The 24,781-nt window shown below is 39.6% G+C and overlaps 2 protein-coding genes across 18 annotated transcripts in view; one reads left to right on the top strand and one right to left on the bottom strand.

The window, feature by feature from the left end:
• Positions 1-632: 632 nt before the first annotated feature.
• HNRNPA3 (heterogeneous nuclear ribonucleoprotein A3) overlaps positions 633-24,781 on the top strand; it is a 40,288-nt gene continuing 16,139 nt past the window's right edge. For 2 of the 10 annotated variants that reach the window (XR_013996239.1, XM_081095878.1), the window contains exons 1-10: positions 652-733; positions 2,781-2,903; positions 2,995-3,141; positions 3,220-3,430; positions 3,695-3,784; positions 3,867-3,962; positions 4,060-4,137; positions 4,591-4,731; positions 5,815-5,937; positions 6,031-6,099. Coding sequence is in view for 8 of the 10 variants with exons in the window: in XM_081095878.1 (XP_080952004.1) it covers positions 728-733; positions 2,781-2,903; positions 2,995-3,141; positions 3,220-3,430; positions 3,695-3,784; positions 3,867-3,962; positions 4,060-4,137; positions 4,591-4,731; positions 5,815-5,937; positions 6,031-6,083 (1,068 nt within the window). In the remaining 2 variants the exon portion in view is untranslated. Of the gene's footprint in view, positions 800-2,780; positions 2,904-2,994; positions 3,142-3,219; positions 3,431-3,694; positions 3,785-3,866; positions 3,963-4,059; positions 4,138-4,590; positions 4,732-5,814; positions 5,938-6,030; positions 6,100-6,192; positions 7,812-8,883; positions 10,481-20,282; positions 20,684-24,781 lie in introns of those variants that run through there. The other 8 variants (XR_013996240.1, XM_081095874.1, XM_081095872.1 and 5 more) reach the window with 7 other exon arrangements.
• NFE2L2 (NFE2 like bZIP transcription factor 2) overlaps positions 15,178-24,781 on the bottom strand; it is a 157,572-nt gene continuing 147,968 nt past the window's right edge. For all 8 annotated transcript variants that reach the window (XM_081095865.1, XM_081095866.1, XM_081095870.1 and 5 more), the window contains 4 exons: positions 20,112-20,378; positions 19,367-19,456; positions 17,448-17,636; positions 15,178-17,052 (listed from right to left, as the gene is read on the bottom strand). In XM_081095865.1, coding sequence (XP_080951991.1) covers positions 15,832-17,052; positions 17,448-17,636; positions 19,367-19,456; positions 20,112-20,375 — 1,764 coding nt within the window. In that variant the 5' untranslated portion in view covers positions 20,376-20,378 and the 3' untranslated portion in view covers positions 15,178-15,831. The remainder of the gene's footprint in view (positions 17,053-17,447; positions 17,637-19,366; positions 19,457-20,111; positions 20,379-24,781) is intronic.

Raw genomic sequence — 24,781 nt, 5'->3', positions numbered from 1 at the left:
GCAGATTTGAGATCAGGGGGAGCCTAAGCAACTGACCTCGACCAGTCCTGCCGCAGGTCCTTAAGGGGGCCATTTCAGTGTGAGAGCCGCGTTTTGAGGCCTTTCCAAAGGCTCGTGATTCATACATGTCGGCGTCAAAAGGATTTTTGGCGCAGACCCCCACAGCGGGCGCCGCAGGCACGGAGACTGGCCGCTTGTATTTGGAAACACGCGAGAAGCCGAGGGGCCGAGGGGTCTTTCTTGGGACCTTAAAGGACAGGAGAGAACAGCGTGGGCTCATGCAGGCCCGGGGAGGGGAGTTAATTCGGACATTGAGACCAACAGGCCTACACGGGGGAGAAGAAAGAAGCAGGAGAAGAAAGGGAAAGGCCTCTTTCTCCGGTGACGCGCGGTCACGCGGCGTTCTCCCGACGTGTGCGCACGCCATTGGCCGAGCCCGAGCAGACGTCCCCGCGGCCGCCCGGGCGCGAACAGCGGCAAGGGCGGCGCCGCACTGGAAGTTGAAGAGGCGCGCGCGCTCCCGCGACCTGCCACGCCTCCGCTCTCTGCCCGCCAATCCGCTCGTCCAGTCCCTCTTTGCGCCCAGTTAGCCACGCCCCTCGCGTAACTCGCCCCTCCTCCACCAGGTCGGCGGCGCGCGGAAAGCGCGTCACGTGACGGCTGGCCCCGCCTCTTCCTCTCGGTCCCATATTGAACTCGAGTTGGAAGAGGCGAGTCCGGTCTCAAAATGGAGGTAAAACCGCCGCCCGGTCGCCCCCAGCCCGACTCCGGCCGTCGCCGCCGCCGCCGGGGGGAGGAGGTATTAGGGGGAGAGCGGGGGGTTGATGGGTAGTGGCCGGCGTGGGAGGCCTGGCTCGATGGGAGCGGGGAGGCCGGGTGGCCGGGTCGGCGGTCCCGCGCTCTGCGTTGAGACGGGCGGTGGGAGGGGGAAGGGAGCGGGCCTCGGAGACCTCCTCGGGGCCTCCCGCCCGCCTCGCTTTCTTCTTCGGCTGCACAGGTGGCCTTTCGGAGGCGCGGCGTGGCTGGGGAGCCCTCCGGAGGGGAGCCGGCCCGCCGGGCGCGCGGCCTCGGATTTAAGGCCGAGGGAGGCATGGCGGGCCTGGGCGGGAGCGGTTGGGAGGAGGCGGTGGGGGAGGGGAGGGGACGACCAGGCACATCCGGGAGAGCGAGCAGGCGGGCGGCGGCCACATTGACATTGATCCGCCGCCGCGTTACGAAATGGCGCATTGGCCCGCAATGGCCGCCGCCTGATTCTGCCGCCGGAAAAGAGCGCGAGATTGGAAGGGAGAGAGAGGAGGCGGCCGGGCAGAAAATGCCGCAAATGGCCCCGAAGCTTGGGCGCAGAGCCTTTTCTGAACTTAGGCTGGCACATTTCTAGGCCTGACAGACGAAAGAAAATAAAATCTATTTTTTTTTTCGCAGCATCCAGTTGAAGATAAATTTTTAAAAAGTTTGCTGCTATGTAATACTTACTGATGTGTTCTTGCTAAAGTACTTAAAACTATACATATCTTCGCGCCATTGTACAATAGGAACTTAAAACATTTTTTAATCTTTTTTTCCCATGGCTCTGGTTATAGTTTTGGGATTTTTATTTTAGACGACTGCAACCACAGTTGCATTTTTCATGTGCTTGAGATAATTTTATGTGAGGCATAGTTTGTGTGTTTTTTTTTTTTTGTTTTGTTTTTTGGTTTTTTTTTTTAGTCATTTTGGTGTTGCTAATTAAATGCACTTAACCAGGACTCGAAAAGATAAGAGAATTAATGCTGTAGGCTATTAATCATTTAACATTTTTTTCTAGCCTGTGACAGTCTCCGTATTATTTGCCTTAACAACTGTACCTTTAGAAGACACATGAAGACATTAGAATGTAAATGTGAGCCCCTGTATGTAAGGCCTTGGGATGAACGATATCTTAATGCATGGACTAAATGGCAATTCATGTAATTTATTAAAGAGCTGGTTAAATTGTAAAATAGCTCAGTCCACATCTTTAAGGAGAATCTCATTCTTTTCAAGCAATAAGCTTTATACTTAAATCCAGCTTGCCCTTTTTGTGACCTTACAAGATGTATTTGAAAATTTTGCTATGTGATACATACAAGTGCACATAGGTAATTTTTGCAGCACATAACCTGGTTATCAAAAACTGTCAAGATACATGGTGGATTTTTTTAAGAGTTTCTTCAGGTGGGGTGGGAACAGTGGCGTGAATTCCCCTTTTAAAAAATAATTTGAGCCACACTGACAACGATGTCAGGAAGTAAGATCTTAAATGTTCTGGATAATGGTAGTTTTCTATTTTATACCGTTGGAATTAAAGAGGGAATATAAGGAAGATTTTTCCATTTCTCAGAAATACCACTCAAGACTTTTACGTTGTACCTCACAGCTTTGGTTTAAAATGAAATTCTTGGCATGAGAAGAAACGGCATGGATGGCAAAGTGCTTCTACAATACTTAGGGTTCTTAGCAGCAGCATCTGAAATAATCTATTCCCAGGCCCTTTTGTAGCTTAAAAGTTACAGGACTTTTGATTTTGGGATTCCCTTGGACTAAAATGTAGTTGGAGTGATGTTGGCATTTAAGAGGCTGTTTATAGGTTTTCTTGGTATTTTAGTTCCTTTATTAAGTTGATGTGATTTGTATGATCCTACTCCAAATTTTAACTGGACAAAGTGATAATGGTACAGAATTTGATACTGAGTTTATTTGTAGCAAAGTAAAAGGCTTGTGCATCTTAGCAATTCACTAAAAGATACGGTTTATTTTCTCAGGGCCATGATCCTAAGGAACCAGAGCAGTTGAGAAAACTGTTCATTGGTGGTCTGAGCTTTGAAACTACAGATGACAGTTTAAGAGAACATTTTGAGAAATGGGGCACACTCACAGATTGTGTGGTAAGTTACTAAAGGACAAAAAAGGGGTTTTTAGAAAGAGGTGGAAGACTTGTGGAGGAGTGTTTCAATGGTTTAAAACTTTATTTTGTAGGTGATGAGAGACCCCCAAACAAAACGTTCCCGGGGCTTTGGTTTTGTGACTTACTCTTGTGTTGAAGAGGTGGATGCAGCAATGTGTGCTCGACCACACAAGGTTGATGGGCGTGTAGTAGAACCAAAGAGAGCTGTTTCTAGAGAGGTATTTTAATACCATGTTGTAGAACGTGAAATTGTTGTAAAGATTTGTGTCTTTTTTTAACTTGCATATTTCTTGTAGGATTCTGTAAAGCCTGGTGCCCATCTAACAGTGAAGAAAATTTTTGTTGGTGGTATTAAAGAAGATACAGAAGAATATAATTTGAGAGACTACTTTGAAAAGTATGGCAAAATTGAAACCATAGAAGTTATGGAGGACAGGCAGAGTGGGAAAAAAAGAGGATTTGCTTTTGTAACTTTTGATGATCATGATACAGTTGATAAAATTGTTGGTAAGTAGCAAGTTGAATAAGAAAGCAGAAATGGCTTTTTTGTTCTACACTAAATTTGCTGAACTACTTAAACTGTATTGTGCATAAAGTGTATGGTTCAGTTTTCATAAAGTGACTACACTTATGTAACCAGCATCTGAATCAAGAAATAAACGGTAACATCCTAGATATTTAATGTTATGTGTAGTGCTACAAGATACCATTTATATGTGCTTTTTCAAACCCCAAGTAACTTTTGTTTGTTTGATTTAAAAAAAAATTTAGTTCAGAAATACCACACTATTAATGGGCATAATTGTGAAGTGAAAAAGGCCCTTTCCAAACAAGAAATGCAGTCTGCTGGATCACAAAGAGGTGAGTAATACCGTACATACTTAAACAATAAACGTGAGTGGTGTCTGTAAGATTCTTAAGATCTTCCTTGCCTGTGTTCAAGGCCGTGGAGGTGGATCTGGCAATTTCATGGGTCGGGGAGGAAACTTTGGAGGTGGTGGAGGTAACTTTGGCCGTGGTGGAAACTTTGGTGGAAGAGGTAGGATGATTATCTTATTTCAAAGTATGTGTCTTCCTAAAATTTATTGGTTAGCTGAATGTTACACTTTTTAAATTCATACCTTGCTTTTCCTCAGGAGGCTACGGTGGTGGAGGTGGCAGCAGAGGTAGTTATGGAGGAGGTGATGGTGGATATAATGGATTTGGAGGTGATGGTAAGTTTTTTTAAAATATGATATTTTGTTTCCTGGATTTATAGACAATTAAGTGTTTTTATTTTTCTAATTTCAGTCAAAATTGAATGGCTTGATGGCTAAAGTATGCATCTAAACTAATATAGAAGACTTAAACTTATTTCCCCCTAAGGACTTAACAGTAGCTAATTATTTTTGGCCAGTTATGTTTATTGTACTAGTTAGTTGAGCTGGCGTACTATCTTAGGAGACTTCACTATTTTCCTTAGTGAAATTTAAAGAATTAAAAAAATTTAATACTAAAATATATTTAAGCATTTATGTTAAATTCTTACTAGCCCAGATTTCTTGGTTCTGTTAACCAAGCTTTGGTGCTAAGTCAATTCATTGACTTACTTTCCAGTGGTCTAAATGTAATACAAACTAGAGTTCAGTTATATATTTATTTTTGTGACCCAATTTTTTTTTTTTTAGGTGGCAACTATGGCGGTGGTCCTGGTTATAGTAGTAGAGGAGGCTATGGTGGTGGTGGTGGACCAGGATATGGAAACCAAGGTGGTGGATATGGTGGCGGTGGTGGATACGATGGTTACAATGAAGGGGGAAATTTTGGCGGTAAGTTTTCATTTGTTTTAAATGTTCATTGTTGATAGTTCCATTATAGATGTTTAAAAGTGTTAAAACATAGCATTTGGTCAAATTTCATGATTTGTAAAATCAGAAATTACTTAATTGATGGGTAATTGAACTGAATTTTTTTATTGTGCTTATTTAGTAAATTGGTAAAATGTATTCAACTCTATTTTGTACTTGAAATGGGTGTTTATCAGTAATTAGGGTTTTACTAACACTAAGCAATTTTAAACTGGACAAATGGGAATTGTAAATTGTTGAAATGAAGAGGGTGTCAACTGGGCTTTAAATGAGGAAAGCACTTTAAATCTCACTGTGTCAAAGATACATTGCAGACTATAAGCAAGACTGCATTATATTACTGCATGACACTAAAGAGCTTTGTTACAAATGTACTGCATTTTGGACTATTAATGTAAACAATAGAAGATTTTTATTAAATTAATTTAGAGTACTTCTATCATTGACTTAAAAGTTGTACTACGTCAGCCCTAGTCAGTTTGGCTCAGTGGATAGAGCGTCGGCCTGCGGACTGAAAGGTCCCAGGCTCGATTCCGGTCAGGGGCATGTACCTTGGTTGCGGGCACATCTCCAGTAGGAGGTGTGCAGGAGGCAGCTGATGGATGTTTCTCTCTCATCAATGTTTCTAACTCTCTATCCCTCTCCCTTCCTCTCTGTAAAAAATCAATAAAATATATTTTTTTAAAAAATTGTACTACATCAGAATTAGAGTGAATCAAACTGACAATTTTGATGGTGTCAGTAGTATGAAGGAGAGAATGTGCTGGAGTTTAGCATCAAATATAAACAAAATATGCGCTGTCTAGTCTAGATACATGCTCTTGGGACCATTTTTTACTCTTTTTCATTCCTTACCCATGTCTGAGGTTGCTAGTGGGCCTCAGTATGTGGTGGAGAGAATTTGATAGTTGTCAAATCATTTTTCAAGGAGTTGCAAGTTAGTGTTGTAGAGTATGCTGTCATGATTGTTAAGATGATATACGTATATTAGAAGAGGAAGTAATTGTGTAAATCAGCCACAAGTAAAAACCTTTGTAATTTCAGGTAACTATGGTGGAGGTGGAAACTATAATGATTTTGGAAATTACAGTGGACAACAGCAATCAAATTATGGACCCATGAAGGGGGGCAGTTTTGGTGGAAGAAGCTCGGGCAGCCCCTATGGTGGTAAATAATTTTCATTAAAACTTTTTAGAACTTTTTAATTTACAAACTTGTGTATCATATTTCTTTTAAAACTCTCTACCTGCATATTTCCAGGTGGTTATGGATCTGGTGGTGGAAGTGGTGGATATGGTAGCAGAAGGTTCTAAAACTCAGCAGAAAAGGGTAGGTATAATTTAAATTTTTAACATGATGATAAAGCATATGTGGAACTGTTCACTGAGTGTAATAATTTTTTTATCCTGTATTATTCAACAGGCTACAGTTCTTAGCAGGAGAGAGAGCGAGGAGTTGTCAGGAAAGCTGCAGGTTACTTTGAGACAGTCGTCCCAAATGCATTAGAGGAACTGTAAAAATCTGCCACAGGAGGAACGATGATCCATAGTCAGAAAAGTTACTGCAGCTTAAACAGGAAACCCTTCTTGTTCAGGACTGTCATAGCCACAGTTTGCAAAAAGTGCAGCTATTGATTAATGCAATGTAGTGTCAATTAGATGTACATTCCTGAGGTCTTTTATCTGTTGTAGCTTTGTCTTTTTCTTTCTCTTTTCATTACATCAGGTATATTGCCCTGTAAATTGTGGTAGTGGTACCAGGAATAAAAAATTAAGGAATTTTTAACTTTTCAATATTTGTGTAGTTCAGTTTTTCTACATTTTAGTACAGAAACTTTAACAAAATGCAGTTTTGAAGGTGTTTCCTTGTGAGTTAACAAGTAAAGAAGATCATTGTTAATCACTATTTTGTATGAATTTTGCTAAAGTTAACTGTAAAGAAACACCTACTGACTTGCAATTTAAGGGGAATCTATTCTCCCCATTTCCAAACCATGAAATGAATGGGCTCTGACATGTGGAGAGAATAGATATTTGTATGTTTGCAATGTGTGTTTTAGATAAATAGAATTGGGTATTTAAATTAGCATATTTGTGACTTTGATGACATTAAGATTTACCTTCAAATGAAAACTCAAAATTCCTACTTGGTTTTTGTGCATTTTCTTTCCAAATGTAATCATGGTTTTAGTGTGTTGGCTTTGCTGAGAGTCTGAGCTGTGTTTAGAACATCTCCATTCTACATTCACCTTGGTCACATGTGAACTGCTACCATAGATTTATTTGGGTGTAAAGAATGTCTGCTGCCCTCTGTTTAAATTCTGGAAAGGGGTAGTGGAATGTTTTTCCTTTCCTTTTCCATTAAAAACCATTTTTTAAAACTTTTCAAAATATAGGACCACTAAGCCTGCTGTATCTGAGCAAATTGGTGGCTACCTTTTTTTCCTTTTTAAAGCACAAGAGGCCCATAAATCTCTCGTTATTTTCCTTGGTTTAACTTTTTTTTGATACAAGCTCTCAAAGCAAGAGAATAAAAATCATGCATTGTTGAACCCTTAACTGGCTGGCATGCTTTCCTGTTTGTACCCTCTACATTTTACTGGATGAAACCAAGGACAGTCTAGATATAATTGGCCCAAATGACATAATGCAGAAGTGTACCACAGTTGCTTAGTACAAGCTTCCCATTTCCCAAAGATCTGAATTCAAATTTGGATTGTCTGAGTTCTTAATCAAAATCCCAAAGAACACACTGTCATTTCTCTGTGTATGCTTGAACCTAAATCATGTTGGTATGAGCTAATTTGTTTGGAAGACCCGGGATGAGAAGATTTTTAGATGATAAGGTCATACATATATATAATTATATATATAAACCAATGTCTACTGTTTTGCGCCAGCCTAGTGCTCACAATTTAATTCAAGCCCTAAGTATGTGCCCTGCTGTTGTTATTTCTTTGGCAGTTGAACATTGAATTCAAGGTTCTTATTTTTGTTTTAAGAAGTACTAAGCAAAAACAAGCAATAAAAAGGGGAATTGGGCGTGCTAGTGTTTGCATATGCTCTCTTGTTGCTCTAATTCTGTGCCTCTGTGCATTAATATTTGGATGCATGCAATGCCAGCATGGAAATCGGTCTTCACAGATACTGCAGTTTTCCAGAAAACACTCACAAACCAATAAATGTAACAGACAACATGCCATTTGTTAATGGACATATGTGAATAAAGCAGTGTAGAAAATAGGCAAATATTAGAAAATGGTTAAGTCTTTACAACTTCAAGTGTGGTTATATAAATGGACACTGTCAATGTTTATAACTTAAACCTGGGTACCTGGTCAAAATAATGCTTGGGAAACATTTTATTAAAATTGAGCTAAATTGTCTAAAGTTCTTTTATTCATATAATAAAGGTTGAAGGAATGGGGGTGGTTAACATTTCCTGTTTCTATTTTGTGAAATTGTTTGACACAACCTTGACAGTATCCTTTAATGGCATATGAAGTTAATTGTACTGTTAACAAACTTTCTTATGTTCTGGAACTAGTTTAATAGTGAAATATATTTTCAGTAAGTTGATGTTTGCAACCTATAAGCAGGTGAAATCTGTGTATGTGACCTGTTTATAAGTTGTATTTAGCTTAGTTCTTGTGAACAGTGGAAAAGTAAGCCATGAGGAGAGCGATTTAACCAGCTTTAAAGGACCTAAGATGTGCTGTTTGAGCACAGTGTGGATCAAAGGAGACTCACTAAGACAGGACTTCAGCAGCCTTTTGAGTATGGACAAGTCAGCATAAATAAAGAATGACAAGGCAGCAGCAAGAGCTTCAACTGAGAAGTGAAGGCATAAGATACTATGGTGATAGTGAGCAACTTTTCAAAAGCTAGTTAAATCTGCTTATTACAACTGAAATATCGAAGAAAGTCTAGCAGGAAGGAGATCTTCGCCTTTTGGAACATCAATGAGAGATAGTTGCCACAGTCACTAGGTCTAGCATTTAGACCTGCAAGGAAGGGCAATAAGCATTAGGTAAGGCTTGAATTTGAAATTTTTCACTTATTAAAAGAGTACTTTTTTGTAAAGCAAGGTAAGAGTAATCTTTTTGATTTGCAGGTTGAATGAGAACCCTTCTTGCCTAAATGAGGAATGTCTTTCCTACCATCTTAAATACGAAGGTTTCTGGCTGGGTAAGGTTTGTAGCTCACAGTAAAACCTGATGACACCATTTGTTTCCCTACAAATTTATATTACACATTTAAAACTACTAGGTACATTAGTAAAATTGTTCAGCTGAAACTTGATTTTGGAACCACATCCAAAACGTTTTAAACAGTTTTTAAAACTTTCCTGCAAATAATCATGAGTGTTCATGTTGAGTGACGTGTGGCCTCATGTACATAATTCATTGTTGGTGTCTTTAGGGTAGAGTCAGTTTTTGATGAGAAAGGGAGTGACCTCAAATTTGGCAGTTTTGTAATAAGCATGATTTAGTTTAACAGAAACATTAAGCCTGCCAGTCCTCGTTCTAGGGAAAACCTTGGGATGAATTTTTAAATTGCCAGATTGATACAAATATAAAAATGGTCTTCATTCAAGTGGCCTCATATATAAATTCTCTTGCATATAAAATCAGGGAGTTATTTAGATTAATGGCATAAATATTTGGTTCTTTTTAGGGTTGTTTTGTGTGTGTGTGTGTGTGTGTGTGTGTGTGTGTGTGTGATTTAACCTGTTAACCAGAAGCAGTGGGGATCTAGTTATTCTAATGTTCCCTTTTAAAAGACAACTTCCCAAAGAATAAACTCTTAATTTCTGTGCAAATCAGTTGCTGATTTCATAAGGGCTTGTTAAAAATTGAAATTTGACAATTTACTTTAAGAACAACACTTGGGGATAGATGCTGAAAATGAAACTAGTTTCTAAATTATAAACAAATGAAATTCTTACATAAATAGGAGTAAGTTTGCCACAGTTTATTCTCACAAAATGACTGGCTGGCTATCTAAACCAGAACTAAATTTCTACACCACTTTAGAATGAAGTATTAAAAGCAAGGCAATTATTTTGATGAGTTTTATTTCTAGCATAGTTTTAGTGAAGCAAATTTCCTAAGATAAACATTTTCTTTTTTTTAAAGGCGTTCTTTTCAGTCTAATTTTTTTATGAAATAAAGTGATTTAATTTAAATGGAGTTAACACTCATTACTGAAAAATGTGATGCCCTTAAGTCATAGCACCAATAAACAAAGTTCATAAGGGAAATGGTCAAGGCAAACTTATTTACATTGTCAAAGCAACTCAAGGGGTTACTGCTTTTCACATGTTTTAAAAACAAGCAAAAAAAAAAATCCTACCTTTACACCCATGTCCTAATGAATAAAATTTGGTAATAAAGACCATTTGTTAAGGAACTGAACAATTGGGATACACTTGGTTTGAGGAGTTCCAATATAGAAGTCACAATTTGAAACATTTCTAGTTAATAACAGTATCTTAGATTTCCAGTAATTATGTCACAAAGTATAGGGGGAAAGCATGCTAATGTGCAGAGGTAATATATTAGCCTATGAGTATTCAAAATTTTCTATTTCAATGTTTTGATTTTTAAGACTTAAGAGGTGGTCTGCAATGGATTCAAATGTTTCATTTGTAGGATATTGAAATGTTTACAGAAAGCTAACTTTTTCATTAAAATATTTTTAGAAATGTGTGTGTGGTTTTGTCACTTCACAATGTCCGTGTAACTCAAATGCTGTAGGTGAATATGACACACTTTCCTAACAGCAGGAAACTTGGGAAAGTGGGTTCTGTTCACTGGAAAACACTGACTGGGAAACGGGCATGGAAAATACCTTAAACAAAGCTTACCGCCCTTTAAGGATTGACGTCTGGAAAACAGTGTGTACATACTTGGGTGATAGGTGAGGCATCAGTGATTTATTGGGGGTGGGGGGTGGGGGCACGCATGTAGTTAAGGATACTTGAGCAAGTGAAAAACAGTTTGGGAGGATGAAAAGGGGACTCCTTCCATACCTTGGAAATACTAGGTTTCCTAAAGGCATTGGATTGGTTGAAATTTCATGCTATGATGGTGGGTTGGGCAGAAGCTTTCATGAGATCAAGTTTTAAACTACAGTGTTGCAACTTAAACCAAATAGTCATCTGTTAAAAAGTTTGAACAGTTTTTGAGTTAGGATTTTGATAAATGTGACATAAAAATATAACACAAGTTATGTGGATTCTTAGTATTAACAGCTGTTAACATGGTAAGTGAAATAGTTTGAATTGAGTCCATATGGGACTTTTAGCTGTCAATAGGATTGCAACACATTTTGTTTGTACTCAACACTGGTTATATTACATGCAGTGGTTTTATATTCTGTAGCTGTAAGTACTTTATAATTCCAGTTAATACTTGAATCCAAAACTCTTTCATTTCCACCAAAGTAAGTATGTTTTCTCCAAATGAAAATATTAATTGAAACTAGGCAAAGAAGAAAAATTAGAATCCTACATGTACTCATCACAGACAAATTTTTGATGATCAATGTTATTTTTGCAAAAAATGGGATCCTATTAATATTAGGTTGACTTAGAATTAAAAAGTAACAAGGATTAAGAGAGTAAGGTAGTAGGTAGCTTGCCCATCACGTTTTCAGACTGGTAATGGCAAAGGTGCATTGAGAATTGCCTTCATGTATGTGGTAGAAGTTAAATGGGCACAGTACTGAAAATCAGCTAGGAAATAGGAATTCATCATATCCAACTAATAAACTTTATTGATAAGTAATGGATAAGTAACATACAAGGGTGTTGACAGCTTTAAAAATACTTCAAAGGAGTCAAAATGGTTAAATTTCACTATGCCATTGCGGTTAAAGGGTTTATAATCGGGAAAGAATTCTAATTGTATCTGAAGGTTGCAAGGTAATTTTTTAAAATACGTTGTGTTGGTCCATGCATTCTATCAAACGAGTTAACATTCTTTAAGATACATACTTAACATAGAAGGAGCGCTGATAAATTTTCTATTTTGATTCAATCTTCTATTACACCTTTAAATTTTTAAATCAGTAAAGAAATTAGAAACTTGAATTTTGTGAGCTTGGGCAAGTTATTTGGGACTTTTACTCTTATGTCAATGCTATCTGTCAGTAGTTTGGTGATGCCAACTAACCCCCTTAGAATGTTAATTTCATATGCATTAAACATGTAGAAATAAACATTACATTGGAAATAGCAAAATATTACATTTGATTTAGTAAATGTGCCTTAAACAGAGGAGGCTGGTGGTGGGTCTGATGTCTAACTTTGAAGTGATACATAGATGGTATTTTAAAATACTTGGCAACAGTAATCTGATGTTAAAATTGTGATTTTTTTTTTTTTTTGGATGATAGAAGTACTGTGTATACCATTTGTGGTTTGCTGTCTATAATGAAGGATTGTTGAATTTTACTAGTGTTACTGAAAATAAAGTAACTTCTTCCAATCAAAATTCTCTGCCCTAAATTCTGTCCAATTAAAGACTTGTTTTTACCTAACTCCTTGGTGGGGGTGGGCACTAGGAAAGTAAAATGGAGATAATACCCACCTTCATTGAGTGTATGGTTAAATGTAAAAAATGAACTTAAAAGAGCTAAACCTAGTGCCTGGTCCATGATCTCTGAAAATAGTATTTTTGGTAATTAGTGTTACTGCCTTAAGAATATCCTGAAGCAAATCTAAAGTTTTAATGGGTAATTATGCCAGTGTGTCTCCACAGTGATTAAAGTTTTTATGGCATTAAAATATTTCCAGTTCTGAAAACATTAAAAAATAAAAAGCAAGTGAAATTGGCCTAAGTAGGCCAATAGGGATGAGAATTATATATGTTGGAGGCTTAAAAGCGAAAGTACGGGTATGGGAAATACTATAAAACACATTTGAGCAGCCAACCTCTCCCTTAAAAGCATGGGCTTGAGAAAGCAATTTTTTTTTTTAATATACCAAATGCAGCTTCAAGCAATTAAAGTTTCTAATAAAATGTTCAGCCCTGGCCAGGTCGCTTAGTTGGTTAGAGCATTGTCCCAATATGCTAAGGCTTCAGGTTCAATCTCTGCCTTGTACGAGAATAAACCAGTGAATACATGGATGAAGGGAACAACAAACCTCTAAGATCAGCTAAAAAAAAACAAAACAATGATTAGCCAAACAATCAGCATACAAAGCTCTCATATTTCAAATACAGATCAAGAGATGAAAACTTGGCTTTTTTTGTTTTTTGTCAGTAAGTTAGGATTTGTTTTACACAGACCTCAGATTGTGCATTTGTTCCACACCATGCAATAAAGTGAGCTGTAATCTTTGGGGGGGGGGGGGGGGAGACTTGCCTTCAATTTGTAAAATATCTGAAGTGCAATAAAGTGAAGCACAAACAGGTGTGCCAGGATTTTAAAGGTTTCATTTCAAATACACAGTATCTTTAGTAGTTCAAAGTAAACTTTTTTCCCCAAGGTTGGTAAAGTTATCACCACCATTATAAGAGGAAGTTTATTTTTAATTTTTACTGATTTCAGAGGTAGAGAAACATCAATGAGAGTATCATTGATTGGCTGCCTCCTGCACACCCCCTACTGGGGATCAGGCCTGCAACCTGAGCATGTGCCCTTGACCAGAAGGGAACCTGGGACCCTTCAGTCCACACAGGTCAATGCTCTGTCCCCTGAGCCAAACCGGCTATGGCCAGGAAGAAATTCTTGACCACACAAGGAAGCTCAACAGAATCTTCACATTAAGTTGTTTTCAATCAGCTTACCAGTCATCAGTCAACTTCTCAAGTTAATTTGACTTGAGTTTCTTTCACTTGCAACCAAAAGGCATCCTAATGTAAGGCTAAAGAAAATGAGAAAATGCCCATTTATAGTGTGTAGATAGTGCTTTTTGTGTAGTAACTCAGTGTTATGCTCACTTTACAGATAAGGAAACGAGCCCGATTGCTTTGAGTTACTGGAGGTCATTCTAGAATGGTGGTAGCAAGCCCAGGCTATCTGGCTTGAGCCTATGGACCTCTGCACTGTATTGCCTCCAATGATTAGGGTTCTGAATAATTTGCACGTAGTGTTTATTCTAAACATGCCTAATCCTCAAGTGAATCTACATTTCCCTACTTTAAAACAAAACCAAACAAGACAGACATTTGATTAGGCGAGGAAATAGTGGATCAATGCTGTGAGTGGTTTATTCAGCAGATTTTGAGGGGCCTTGATTTTTTACGTTTAATCTCAATATGTGAGATGAAACTGATTTTAAGTGAAATTTTTTCTTACCCAGATCTTTCTATAACTAGTCTTTGCTATCTCTGGGGATCTCAGTTCTTACAGGTGTTCAAGTCCTTGACTGCACCTTCATCCCATATCCATTCTGTCAAAACCCATTTAGTTTCACCTTTGAAACAAAATCCAGTGCCCTGTCACCCCAAGAAGCCATATTCCATGTGATTACTGCAAAGCCTCCCCATTGGCCGCCTTGCTCCCCACCTTTACCCTGTAGACCATCTAGCGGTCATCAACCAGTGGTCTGCGGATCACTGGTGGTCCGTGAGGTCCGAAAAGTTGGCAACTGCTGGCTTAAGGAAACCTTTGGAGCAGCGGTCGCCAGCCAGTTGGCTGTGAGGTCCAAAAGGTTGGCAACCGCTGCTCTAAAATATTCTCAATAACAGGCAGGGAGACTTAAAAATCTGATGTTACCTTACTTGACACCTCCCCACTTTGCTGGGTAAAAGCCAAAGTCCTTATGAAGGCTTAAGAGAGCTCTGCCACGTTCACTCCTCTACCCACTCACCTCTTTCTCTCCCCACAACCCCCATTTTCAGCCATATGGTCCTTGTGGGTGTTTTTTAAACAGGGTTCAGAGCCTTTGGACTTTGTGTCCTGTCTGAAGTATTTTTACTCAACAGAATGGGGTTCCTATGCAATCTCAATGAGGTTTTACCCTATTTCAAATTGCAATGCTTTTTTACTGGTCTTCCCAGTCCTCTTGCACAGCGTAGTACATTTGCTGTCTTTCCCCAGTAGTTCTAGGAAGTTGGGTTTCTGAACAGTTTTCATGTCAAGGTAGAACACTTTACTGGGTTGAGATACCTGATGTTGAAATGATAAAAGAGCTTCTTGATACTTTATTTTTCTATATTTCTAGCACCAGAAGTTTAGTATAAAATGCATATTTTCGCCGTTTGGCTAAGTGGATAGAGCTTGGGCCTGTGGACTGTAGGGTCCCAGGTTTGATTCTGGTCAAGGGCATGTACCTCCATTGCAGGCTCCTTCTGGTTCTAGAAATACAGAAAAATGATTTGTTTCTGTCTTTCCCTTTCTCCAAAAAACCCCCCAAAAAACAAAAAACAAACCAACCCAAAACCAATATAAATAAAACAAACCAAAAAAATATATTTAATGGAAAAATACCCTCAGATAAGGATTTTTTTAAAAAGCATATTTTCAATGAAAGCATTCTGAAAAAGAAAAACACCTAAATGTGACCACGTGTCATTGAAAATACTGTGAATAAATGCAAATGAATTACAAATAATTTAACAACCGTATTCCTTTATTAGTACCAGCTTTTCAACTAAACAGTTTTATTTTTGCCAGAGCTAAACAATAAAAAATGCCATTTTTTTGTTCATATGATATTTATTAAAAAAGTACATAGTGGTTAGTTTTACAACAATTTGCTTTTAGCCAGATGTCAAAACATATAAATCTATGAATGTAACAAATGAGATAAGAACAGTATAAATAAGTTTTTGTAGTATTTACAGGTATACAGAAACTAGCCCAAATGGTGTTCTAAGAAATTAAGTTTGCAGTTAAAGTGAAACTGATTTCTGCAGACTGAGAACAGTTTAATGCTTTTAAAGTTTATTATTTTCTATACTAGTTTTGACTATAATTTTGCATAGAATTATAAAGTATATTTCCGCATTTCACATCACAGTAGGAGCTTTTAGTATATATAATAGTACAAAACAAAACAAAACAAAAAAAACCCCACTAGCTCAGAAAAGGTCAGATCTTTCCATATCTAGGTTTTCTTAACATCTGGCCTCTTACTCTTGGGAACAAGGAATACATTGCCATCTCTCGTCTGCTGCAGGGAGTATTCACTAGGAGAGTAAGGTTTTCCGTCTTCATCTCGGAGCATGCTGAAGACTTCTAGATATAAGGTGCTGAGTTGTTTTTTTAGTAGATGGAGGTTTCTGTCATTTTCTCCTTTTTCTTTGAGCAATTTTTCTTTTTCATCTTTTAAATGATCCAAATCTTGTTCCAGTTCCACTATATTTTCCAGTTTTCTTTTTCTGCAATTCTGAGCAGCCACTTTATTCTTACCCCTCCTACGTATATCTCGAATTAATGCAAGTTGAGCCTCATTGAATTGTTCCTTCGACATCATTTCATTGAAGTCATCAACAGGGAGGTTAATTATTTTTTCTACAGGGAATGGGATATGGAGAGCTTTCGCCCTTAGCTCATCTCTTGTGAGATGAGCCTCCAAGCGGCTTGAATGTTTATCTTTTGTGAATGGGGTTTTGCGATGACCAGGACTTACAGGCAATTCTTTCTTTTGTGTGTTTTCACACTGGGCATCACTTACTGGGGCACTGTGCCCCCGAGATGGTGACGGGGGGTGAACTGTCTCCCCAGAAGTCTGAACTGGCTGTGTTTTAGGACCACTGTGTTTGACACTGCCAGGGGCACTATCTGTCTCTTCCATTTCAGAATCACTGAAGCCAAGTGGTGTGTCTCCATAGCCAGAAGATTCCACTGAGTGTTCTGGTGATGCCATGCTGGGGCTTGTGTTCGGTGAAATGCCAGAGTCAGAATCATTGAATTCTGCTGTGCTTTCAGGATTGAAGGCTTTACAAAGTGATAGATCAGAAACATCAATGGGCCCATAGAGAAGTTCAGAGAGTGACTGGCTGAAAGTAGCTGAGGAAGACATGCTGTTGTTGATACTGGGCTCCTCTACGAAAGCAGAATAAAATTCATCACCAAAATCTGTGTTTATGGTGGCGTTTGAATTTAATGAGTTCACTGTCAGTTGGCTGGGGTCTTCTGTGGTGAGGATGCTGCTGAAGGAATCCTCAAAAGCATTGAGAAAAGGTGGACTGCAGTTACCTACTTCTTTTTCCAGTGTAGGGATCGATGAGTAGAAATGATAACTGTTGTCAATGTCTGCCTGTTTGGTTTCTGGACTTGGAACCGTGTTAGTCTCAACCAGCTTGTCATTTTGAATATTAAGACACTGCATGGAAAATAAGTTTACATTCTGTAAATCAAGGTTAAATATTTTCAATACTTGATAATCTATATCTGAGTTAAAACTTCCCCACCCCATTCTCTCCAAGCTGTTTTTTTCTATAATTCAGAGATAAATACCCATTTCCAACAGATATTTATGCCTCAGCATCTGTATTATTTTCAGAGTTTCTAGGTCAGACTTCAGGACATCCAGCCCCTTTAACTAACAAAACTGCATTTGAGTGGGCATGGGCAGCTCTCATGACTAATTTAAAAGCACTCTCTATTCATCCCCTATAAATAGGTGGCATATAAATAATAAATAACCAGAATGACTAATTTAAAGGGACTGAATATAAAATAGCATCTTTGGTATTTATTGTTTTAGATCTTAGTTACCTGTAATTCTGGAATGGATAGTAGTTCCTCCCAAACTTGCTCAATGTCCTGCTGCATATTACCTAAATCACTGATTAGCTGAAGGACAACAGGTTCAGATGACTGAGTCTGACTAGGCGCAGTAAAGACTGGGCTCTCGATGTGGCTGGGAACATCAGGAACAAGTGATTGAAACGTAGGCGAAGAAACCTAAAATCAACAAGGCATTTATCCTCATGAATCTGCTGTCAGCAGTGGGTGAGTGTCCTCCAAGACACTATCACAACACCTCAAGCTGGAACTGGCTGCAGTTCTGTATTCTACTTAGAACTACTTATGACCCCTATTTTCCATACAAGGAAACATCTTTTTTTCTTACCCACCTGAGTCCAAATGTACTTATTTACTGGTTTGTGTTATCCTATGCATCTGAAGGCAAACTTGAAAATGGGTATTCTTTAGGATTTAATTTGTATCTTTTTTCCCCCTGCTTTTATTTTTTACTAGAGACCCAGTGCACTAAATTCGTGCACAGGTAGGGTCCCTAGGAGTGGCTGGCGATCAGGGCTGATCTGTGGGGTGACTAACAGGGTGACCGGGGGGAGGGGGGTGCCCGCTGGCACCCGCCTTGGCTGGCCTGGGCCTGCGGGCAGCTCCTGCGTTGAGCATCTGCCCCCTGGTGGTCAGTGCTCATCATAGCGACCAGTTGTTCCACCATTCAGTTGATTTGCATATTAGGCTTTTATTATAGAGATTAGTATTTATTTTATGTTGAATTTACTCCCAGGCTATAAGTTTTTGTTTCTTCAGTTTCTTCTGGGATATCTTTTTCTTCTGTACAACCTCCTCGCTGGTTTAGTAACAATCTGCTTTTTTTTCAGTAGAGTTATCTCAGTGTGGCAGGGAGAGCTCATATATGGGTAAATCCGCCCATGAGCTCTGTAAATTCTATGACATAACTAGGGAGCTTTATTCACTTGGTTTTGCTCAATGACCAGAAAATCTACATCTATACCCTTAAATTCAGCATTATTCTCTGCATTTAAAAATATTTTTTTTATTGATTTTTAGAGAGGAAGGGAGAAGGAGAGAAAAAGAAACATTAATGTGAGAGCAGAACATCAATTGGCTGCCCCTGCATGACCACCAATGGAGATAGAATCCACAGTCAGGGAATGTACCCTGTCCAGGAATTGAGCCAGCAACCCTTTTGGTGCACTGGACAATGCCAACTAACTGAACCACTCTGGCCAGGGCTCTGCATTTTTAAGCATGGGCAGCAACAATTCAGCACTCCTTCTGGGCCACTAACCCTGTGTCCAGCCCCACTATTGGGTCTGGGCACACCTACCAACTCCATTATTGTAACGACAGAATGGCACACACTGCTTCTATAAAGTGACATCCTTCAGATACTTGGTGGCTTTTCACATATGCATATCCTTGATGGCCTGGGCAGTTTTCCCGAGTGTTCTTAAAGTGAACACACAGATTCGAACCTTTTGATATGCATGATTTTGTGGGGTTTTTTAGGTCAAGTGAATAGTGGACCATTTTCAGAGGTTACCTCTGGCTGCTTTTGGGAAGATGAAGCTGTATCTTTGTGCTTCAAACATAATAGGTTTATAAGAATTGTTAAACAAGTTTTAGTGTATTACTCTGCTTGCCTACTCACCAAAATTTATTTTTTAGTACTTATAACAAATGTGTTACTTAGTTCCATGGTTATGCTAATCCATGCTTCTGGCTGTGCAACAGTAAACGTTTTGGGTTTTGTATTGTGTGGGGATCTGTAAAGTTACATATAGACTAAGGTTTCATTGACAAATTTCATCCTAAGAAGTTTTTCATTTTTTAAAAAATAGGGAGACATTAAAGGGACCCATATAGGATATATCAGATATAGCTGTGAATTTTGCTGTGAATCAAATATTACATACCTCATTGTCCTCTACAAACGGGAATGTCTCTGCCAAAAGCTGCATGCAGTTATCGAAGTACAAAGCATCTGGTTTGGGAATGTGGGCAACCTGGATAAAAGGGAAAGACAAAAAGGGAAAACAACTTGTTTAATGTTCCATTCCTGGGTTAAAGGTTCATGATTGATGTTCTGAAAATGTTTACATCTGTTCAAATCAGATTTCTTAGTTCAGAAATCAGTTTAGTGTCATAATGAAGAGCAGAGAATTGAACCAGACTGACTGGGTTCAAATGGGCTCCCCCAATTTCTTTAATGCCCGGGAAGGTTTTTAACCTCTTTGAGCTTTAATTGCTCATCTTTAGAGAAAATGGGGATAATGGTACCTAATTCAGATAATCGTTGTATTGATTAAATCAATCAGTATGTCAGGTGCTTTAGGACAGTCAGTGCCTGTCACAGTTGGTGCCAAAGTAATCCCTACTACTGGTTCCACTGCTGCCACCACCCCCGCTGCAGCCTGATCCTCCATGATGCTGCTATAGCTTACACAGCTCTTTCATGTGATTTATGTCCTCCTAATCCTTAAAATTCTGTGAGGTAAATCAAGTATTGAACTCATCAGAAGGCCAAGGTTGGGAATGACTTGACAAAGTCATGAAGACATAGTGAAAGGCAAAGCTGGAATTCAAATACAGATGTGTTAACTCCTGAGTCAATGTTTTCCCTTAACCCTGCTATCTTTCCAAGAACTGAGTACTCGGTACCTGGGAGTAGTTGGCAGATCCACTGGTTTCTGATGGGATATGTTGAGCTGGCTGAATTGGGAGGAATTCACCTGTCTCTTCATCTAGTTGTAACTGAGCGAAAAAGGCTTTCTCTTGCTCCTTTTCAAGTTGTTCTTGTCTTTCCTTTTCAAGTTTTTTCTGTTTTTCCAGCTCATGCTCCTTCCGTCGTTGACTGAAGTCAAATACTTCTCGACTCACCCCAAGATCTATATCTTGCCTCCAAAGTATGTCAATCAAATCCATGTCCTATGTTCAAGACAAAAAATGAAGGACAGAGACCATGGTTAAGATGGTTTTAAAATAGCAGATACCACAAAATTCACCTTATACCATTGTTGATGATGGGTAGTGGGGCAATTACAAACAAAATCTGAATGGGAACATAGATCCAATGTTTTGGAAGGGCACAGTTAATTCCATACTTAAAGAACAATAAATAATCTACAAACACAGCCATCCATTCTAATCATTTCTTACTTGGATTATTAATGACTGGGTGATGATGAGATCATGAAAGAGCAAAGTTAACAAATGTTGCAAGTTAAAGTTCCAAATTAAAAGAAATCCCAGAATGTAGAATGCAGAAATTAGATCAAGCACGCCAGGCCATTAGAGTGCTTATATGGATTGAATACACAGAATTTTTTTCTAAACTTGCTTAGCAGATGTCCAGTTAAGAGGAGGAAAAAAGTCCAAACAAGTTGTCAGTCTAGCATTTTTGAAATACTAGTATTACTATTCTTATTTTTCCTACATTGGTTTATCTTTGCCCCCATCATTTTTTGCTACTCTGCTGCTGTGGCTCACTTATTAAAACAATTCCACCTTGACTTCAGTTTTACCTCCTGAGACATGAACAAATTGGTAAAGTCTTAGCTAAAGGCAATCCTGTGACATGGGTGAAACAAGGGGTTGCCTGTTGACTACCAAAAAAGTTGGGAAAGGGATACTGCCCACTAGGTTTATTCCTAAGAAGTCGTAAATAACCCTCTTTAAAAAAAAAACTACCACAAAACATGGCTCCAGGGAAGAATAGATGGCATCAAGTTTAAGATAATGGGAGAATCCTGCAATGAGGGGATGGTTATTTTGATTTATATAACCAGGCCTTGACTGGGAATCGAACCATACCTCCCTAGTTCATAGGTCTACACTCAAGCACTGAGCCACACTGGCAGGACCATTCTAGCCTTAAACAGTATAATCTATAGCAGGAGTGGGGAACATCTGGCCCTTGGGCTGTATAAGGTCTGATAAATCATTTGGTCTGGCCCTGACAAGGCATTAGGAGTGATTTAATTAACTGGCCAAATATAGCAGGCTTTTTAAGTTGACAATTTTGTATGGCCCAAGAATCCTATATAACAAAGAGGTAATATGCAAATTGACCATCACACCCTCGCACAAGATGGCTGCCCCCATGTGGTTAAAAGATGGCTGCCACAGATGGCCTGCAGGGGAGGGCAGTTGGGGGCAACCAGACCTACAGGGGAGGGAGGGCAGTTGGGGGGGGGGGGAACCAAGCCTGCAGGGGAGGGTAGTTGGGGGTGACCGGGCCTGCAGGGGAGGGCAGTTGGGGGCGACCGGGCCAACAGGGGAGGGCAGTTGGGGGAATCGTGCCAGCAGGGGAGCAGTTAGGTGTCGATCAGGCTGGCAGGGGATTAGTTAGGGGGTGATCAGGCTTGGCAGGCAGGCGAGTGGTTGGGAGCCAGCAGTCCCGGATTGTGAGAGGGATCCCAGATCGGAGAGGGTGCAGGCTGGGCTGAGGGACACCCCCCTCCAAGTACACAAATTTCATGCACCGGACCTCTAGTGATGTTATATATCCAAATGGCCCCTGGCAAAAAAAAGGTTCCCCACTCCTGAAAAACACATGGTAGGTATAGTTAAAGCAACACCTGTAGTCTTTAGAACTGGCTTGGATAAACCTGTTTAAACTGAAATCTATTAAGGACTTTCTATATGTCAGGCATTGTTCTAAGTATTCTGCATATACAAACTAGTCCTCAGAACAACCACATAAAGATAACATATCCCTACTTTACAGATAAGAATAATGAAGTTGAGAGAGAAGGGAGACTACTAGAAAGAAAGTGGCTGGGAGGGACATGCACCGGGCAGCTGCAATCAGGGACTGACTCATGCTTTTTAAACTATTAGCCTGCACTAAAAATCTGATCACTGGCCAGTGGTTCCTAAATTGGAAAGGGTATAAAATCAATCCATTGTTTCAGATACTTTGCTTTGACATTTTGGTAGTGTGAAGTGGCCAGTTTACAAAAGGCTGGATTGAGACATGTCACCTGGATCATTTTCCTGGCCACAAGCAACAAAATAAGCAATGTAGAAGCTTTCATGGCTGTCTTCTCAGTGAGCTCCCCATTAACATAAATCATTGGAATAATTTCCATTTTAAAATAATTTGTTTCCATTTTAATGGGCATGTCTACCCAAAGGTCATGTGAAAGACAAAGGCCAAGGTAAAACTTCGGTTAGGTTGGGTCATATCTTCTTAGTGAATCTAGATACATCAGAACATCTTATCTAGACCTTTACATCTACTAAATGCTACCACTAAAATGCATGATCTCACAATCTCAACTGAATCCTAGTCCGTATAAAATAGGCAGTACCTTTCCTACCAATCTCAAAAACTGATGCAGAATGTGCAGTGAGCTATTCAGAAGATCAATAAAAGAGAAACCAAATACTGTACTTGTCCTGGCGCCCAGGGACCACTCTGACACATACATCCCCCCTCACTTTCCCCAGACTGCCTAGGCCTGGGGCTTCTCCTTGTTAAGAGATCCCAGGCCCTGGCTGTGTGGTTTAGCTGGTTGAGCATTGCCCTGTGCACTGAAGGGTTGCAGGTTTGATTCCCAGTCAGGGCATATACCCAGGTTGTGGGTTCAAGCCCCTGTTGGGGCGGATATGGGAGGCAACCAATCAGTGTTTCTCTCACATAAATGTTTCTCCCTGCCTTCCATTCTCTCTACAGAAAATGAATAAAAACATATCCTCGGGTGAGGATTAAAAAAATAAAAAGAGCCCAGGATAAGAACCAGTATCAGGTTGTTTTTTAAAATATATATTTTTATTGATTTCAGAGAGAAGGGAGAGGGGGGGGGAGATAGAAACATCAATGATGACAGAGAATCATTGATCGGCTGCCTCCTGCATGCCCCACACTGAGGATCAAGCCCACAATCTGGGCATGTGCCCTTGACTGGAATCAAACCGGGATCCTTCAGTCCGTCCGCAGGCTGACACTGTATCCACTGAGCCAAACCAGCTAGGGCTGTATCCAGTTTTGACTTTTCATAAAAGAACTCAAAGAGCACTTAAGCAATTTATGTTGGAAACAACTCACAAATCTGACTATTCCAAAGTATCCCTAGAATGGCTGGAGGAAAATTTCAAATGTAATTCACTCACAAATTATTAGCGACAATCACACCAAGAGTTTGAATCACTCTATTTTTCCTTTTTTTTCCCCTTCCCACCAGATGAGATGTCTTGAGTGGGTTCATATGGTTTAGCTATAAATTTAGTATAATTATTTCATCCCACCCCTGATCATACAGATATTGGATCAAATGAAACATGTGAAAGAACTCTATAAATGTAAAGCACATGCAAATACTGTTATGCATGCTGACAGTGGTGAGTCCTGCTACTAGCTGTAAGTGAAACCAAACTCCAGGCTATAGGATAATCAAGTTGTGGACCTAACTATAGTGAGTTCCACAACTTCATTATAACAAAGTAATGAAGCTATCTGGTTCCTCAGGGAAGGTCTGAAATCTGAAATTGTCCATAATGTGATCAGGAAAGGACATCTTGATGAATCCTTATAAAGGGACAGGAAAAATAAACCATGAAATGAGTATCATTTGGATCGGCTCCTGAGCACCTGTTCTCATATCTGATCTCAAACAATGAGGACCACAGGGGACAGAGGACTCCTGTAGCCCTAGCATACTGTGTCCGCCAAGAATGCCACCAAAAGATGTTTCAAGTGACACCTGGGCAACCTTCATTGCGATAACAATGGGCCCCGAACAGGTTTCAAAGTGTTCTCAGAGGCTTCCTCTGTGTTTGTGTTTATTTTTATGTAATGTTTAGTTTTGCTATGAAAGGTCTCTAGAAGAAAACTCCTGCTTTTGAAAACTAACAGTTCTGCTCAAATCTAGATTGCAGCAACAATGGGTTTCTTGTCATAGCCTTAATATGTAATACTGTGTTACTCAGATTTTTGCCCAAATTTCAGAAGAAAAACATCTGCAGGGATCTGATACTGTATGAAATACTCAAAGCTTTATGTTGAAAATGAGAACTGTTTGTCCACCCAAGGCTCAGAGCCAGGGAGTCCCACAGGCTCAGGACTGTGTGTGTCCTATGCTCACTTAACAGGCAGTGAGCGTTTCCTATAAGGAGCCCTGTGACTAGACACATGACTTCTCCCACAAATGACCCATCCTGGCAAAGCTGAGCACCATCGAAAAGGAAACAGTCTGGGTGGAGCCTGCAACAAACAACATGACACTGGTCGGGGGAAGGGAAGTGCCTAAGGAAGAACTGAAACCGCTCTGCACGTAAATCCCAGGCACTGAGGAAGTACAGCTGTCCTTTCCCCTCCAAGCGCCATG

Source organism: Myotis nattereri, assembly GCF_964212035.1.
Source record: "Myotis nattereri genome assembly, chromosome: 7".
Classification (NCBI taxonomy): Eukaryota; Metazoa; Chordata; class Mammalia; order Chiroptera; family Vespertilionidae; genus Myotis; species Myotis nattereri.
Note: the sequence above shows the minus strand (reverse complement) of the source record. Positions and strands in the feature narration are given on the sequence as shown.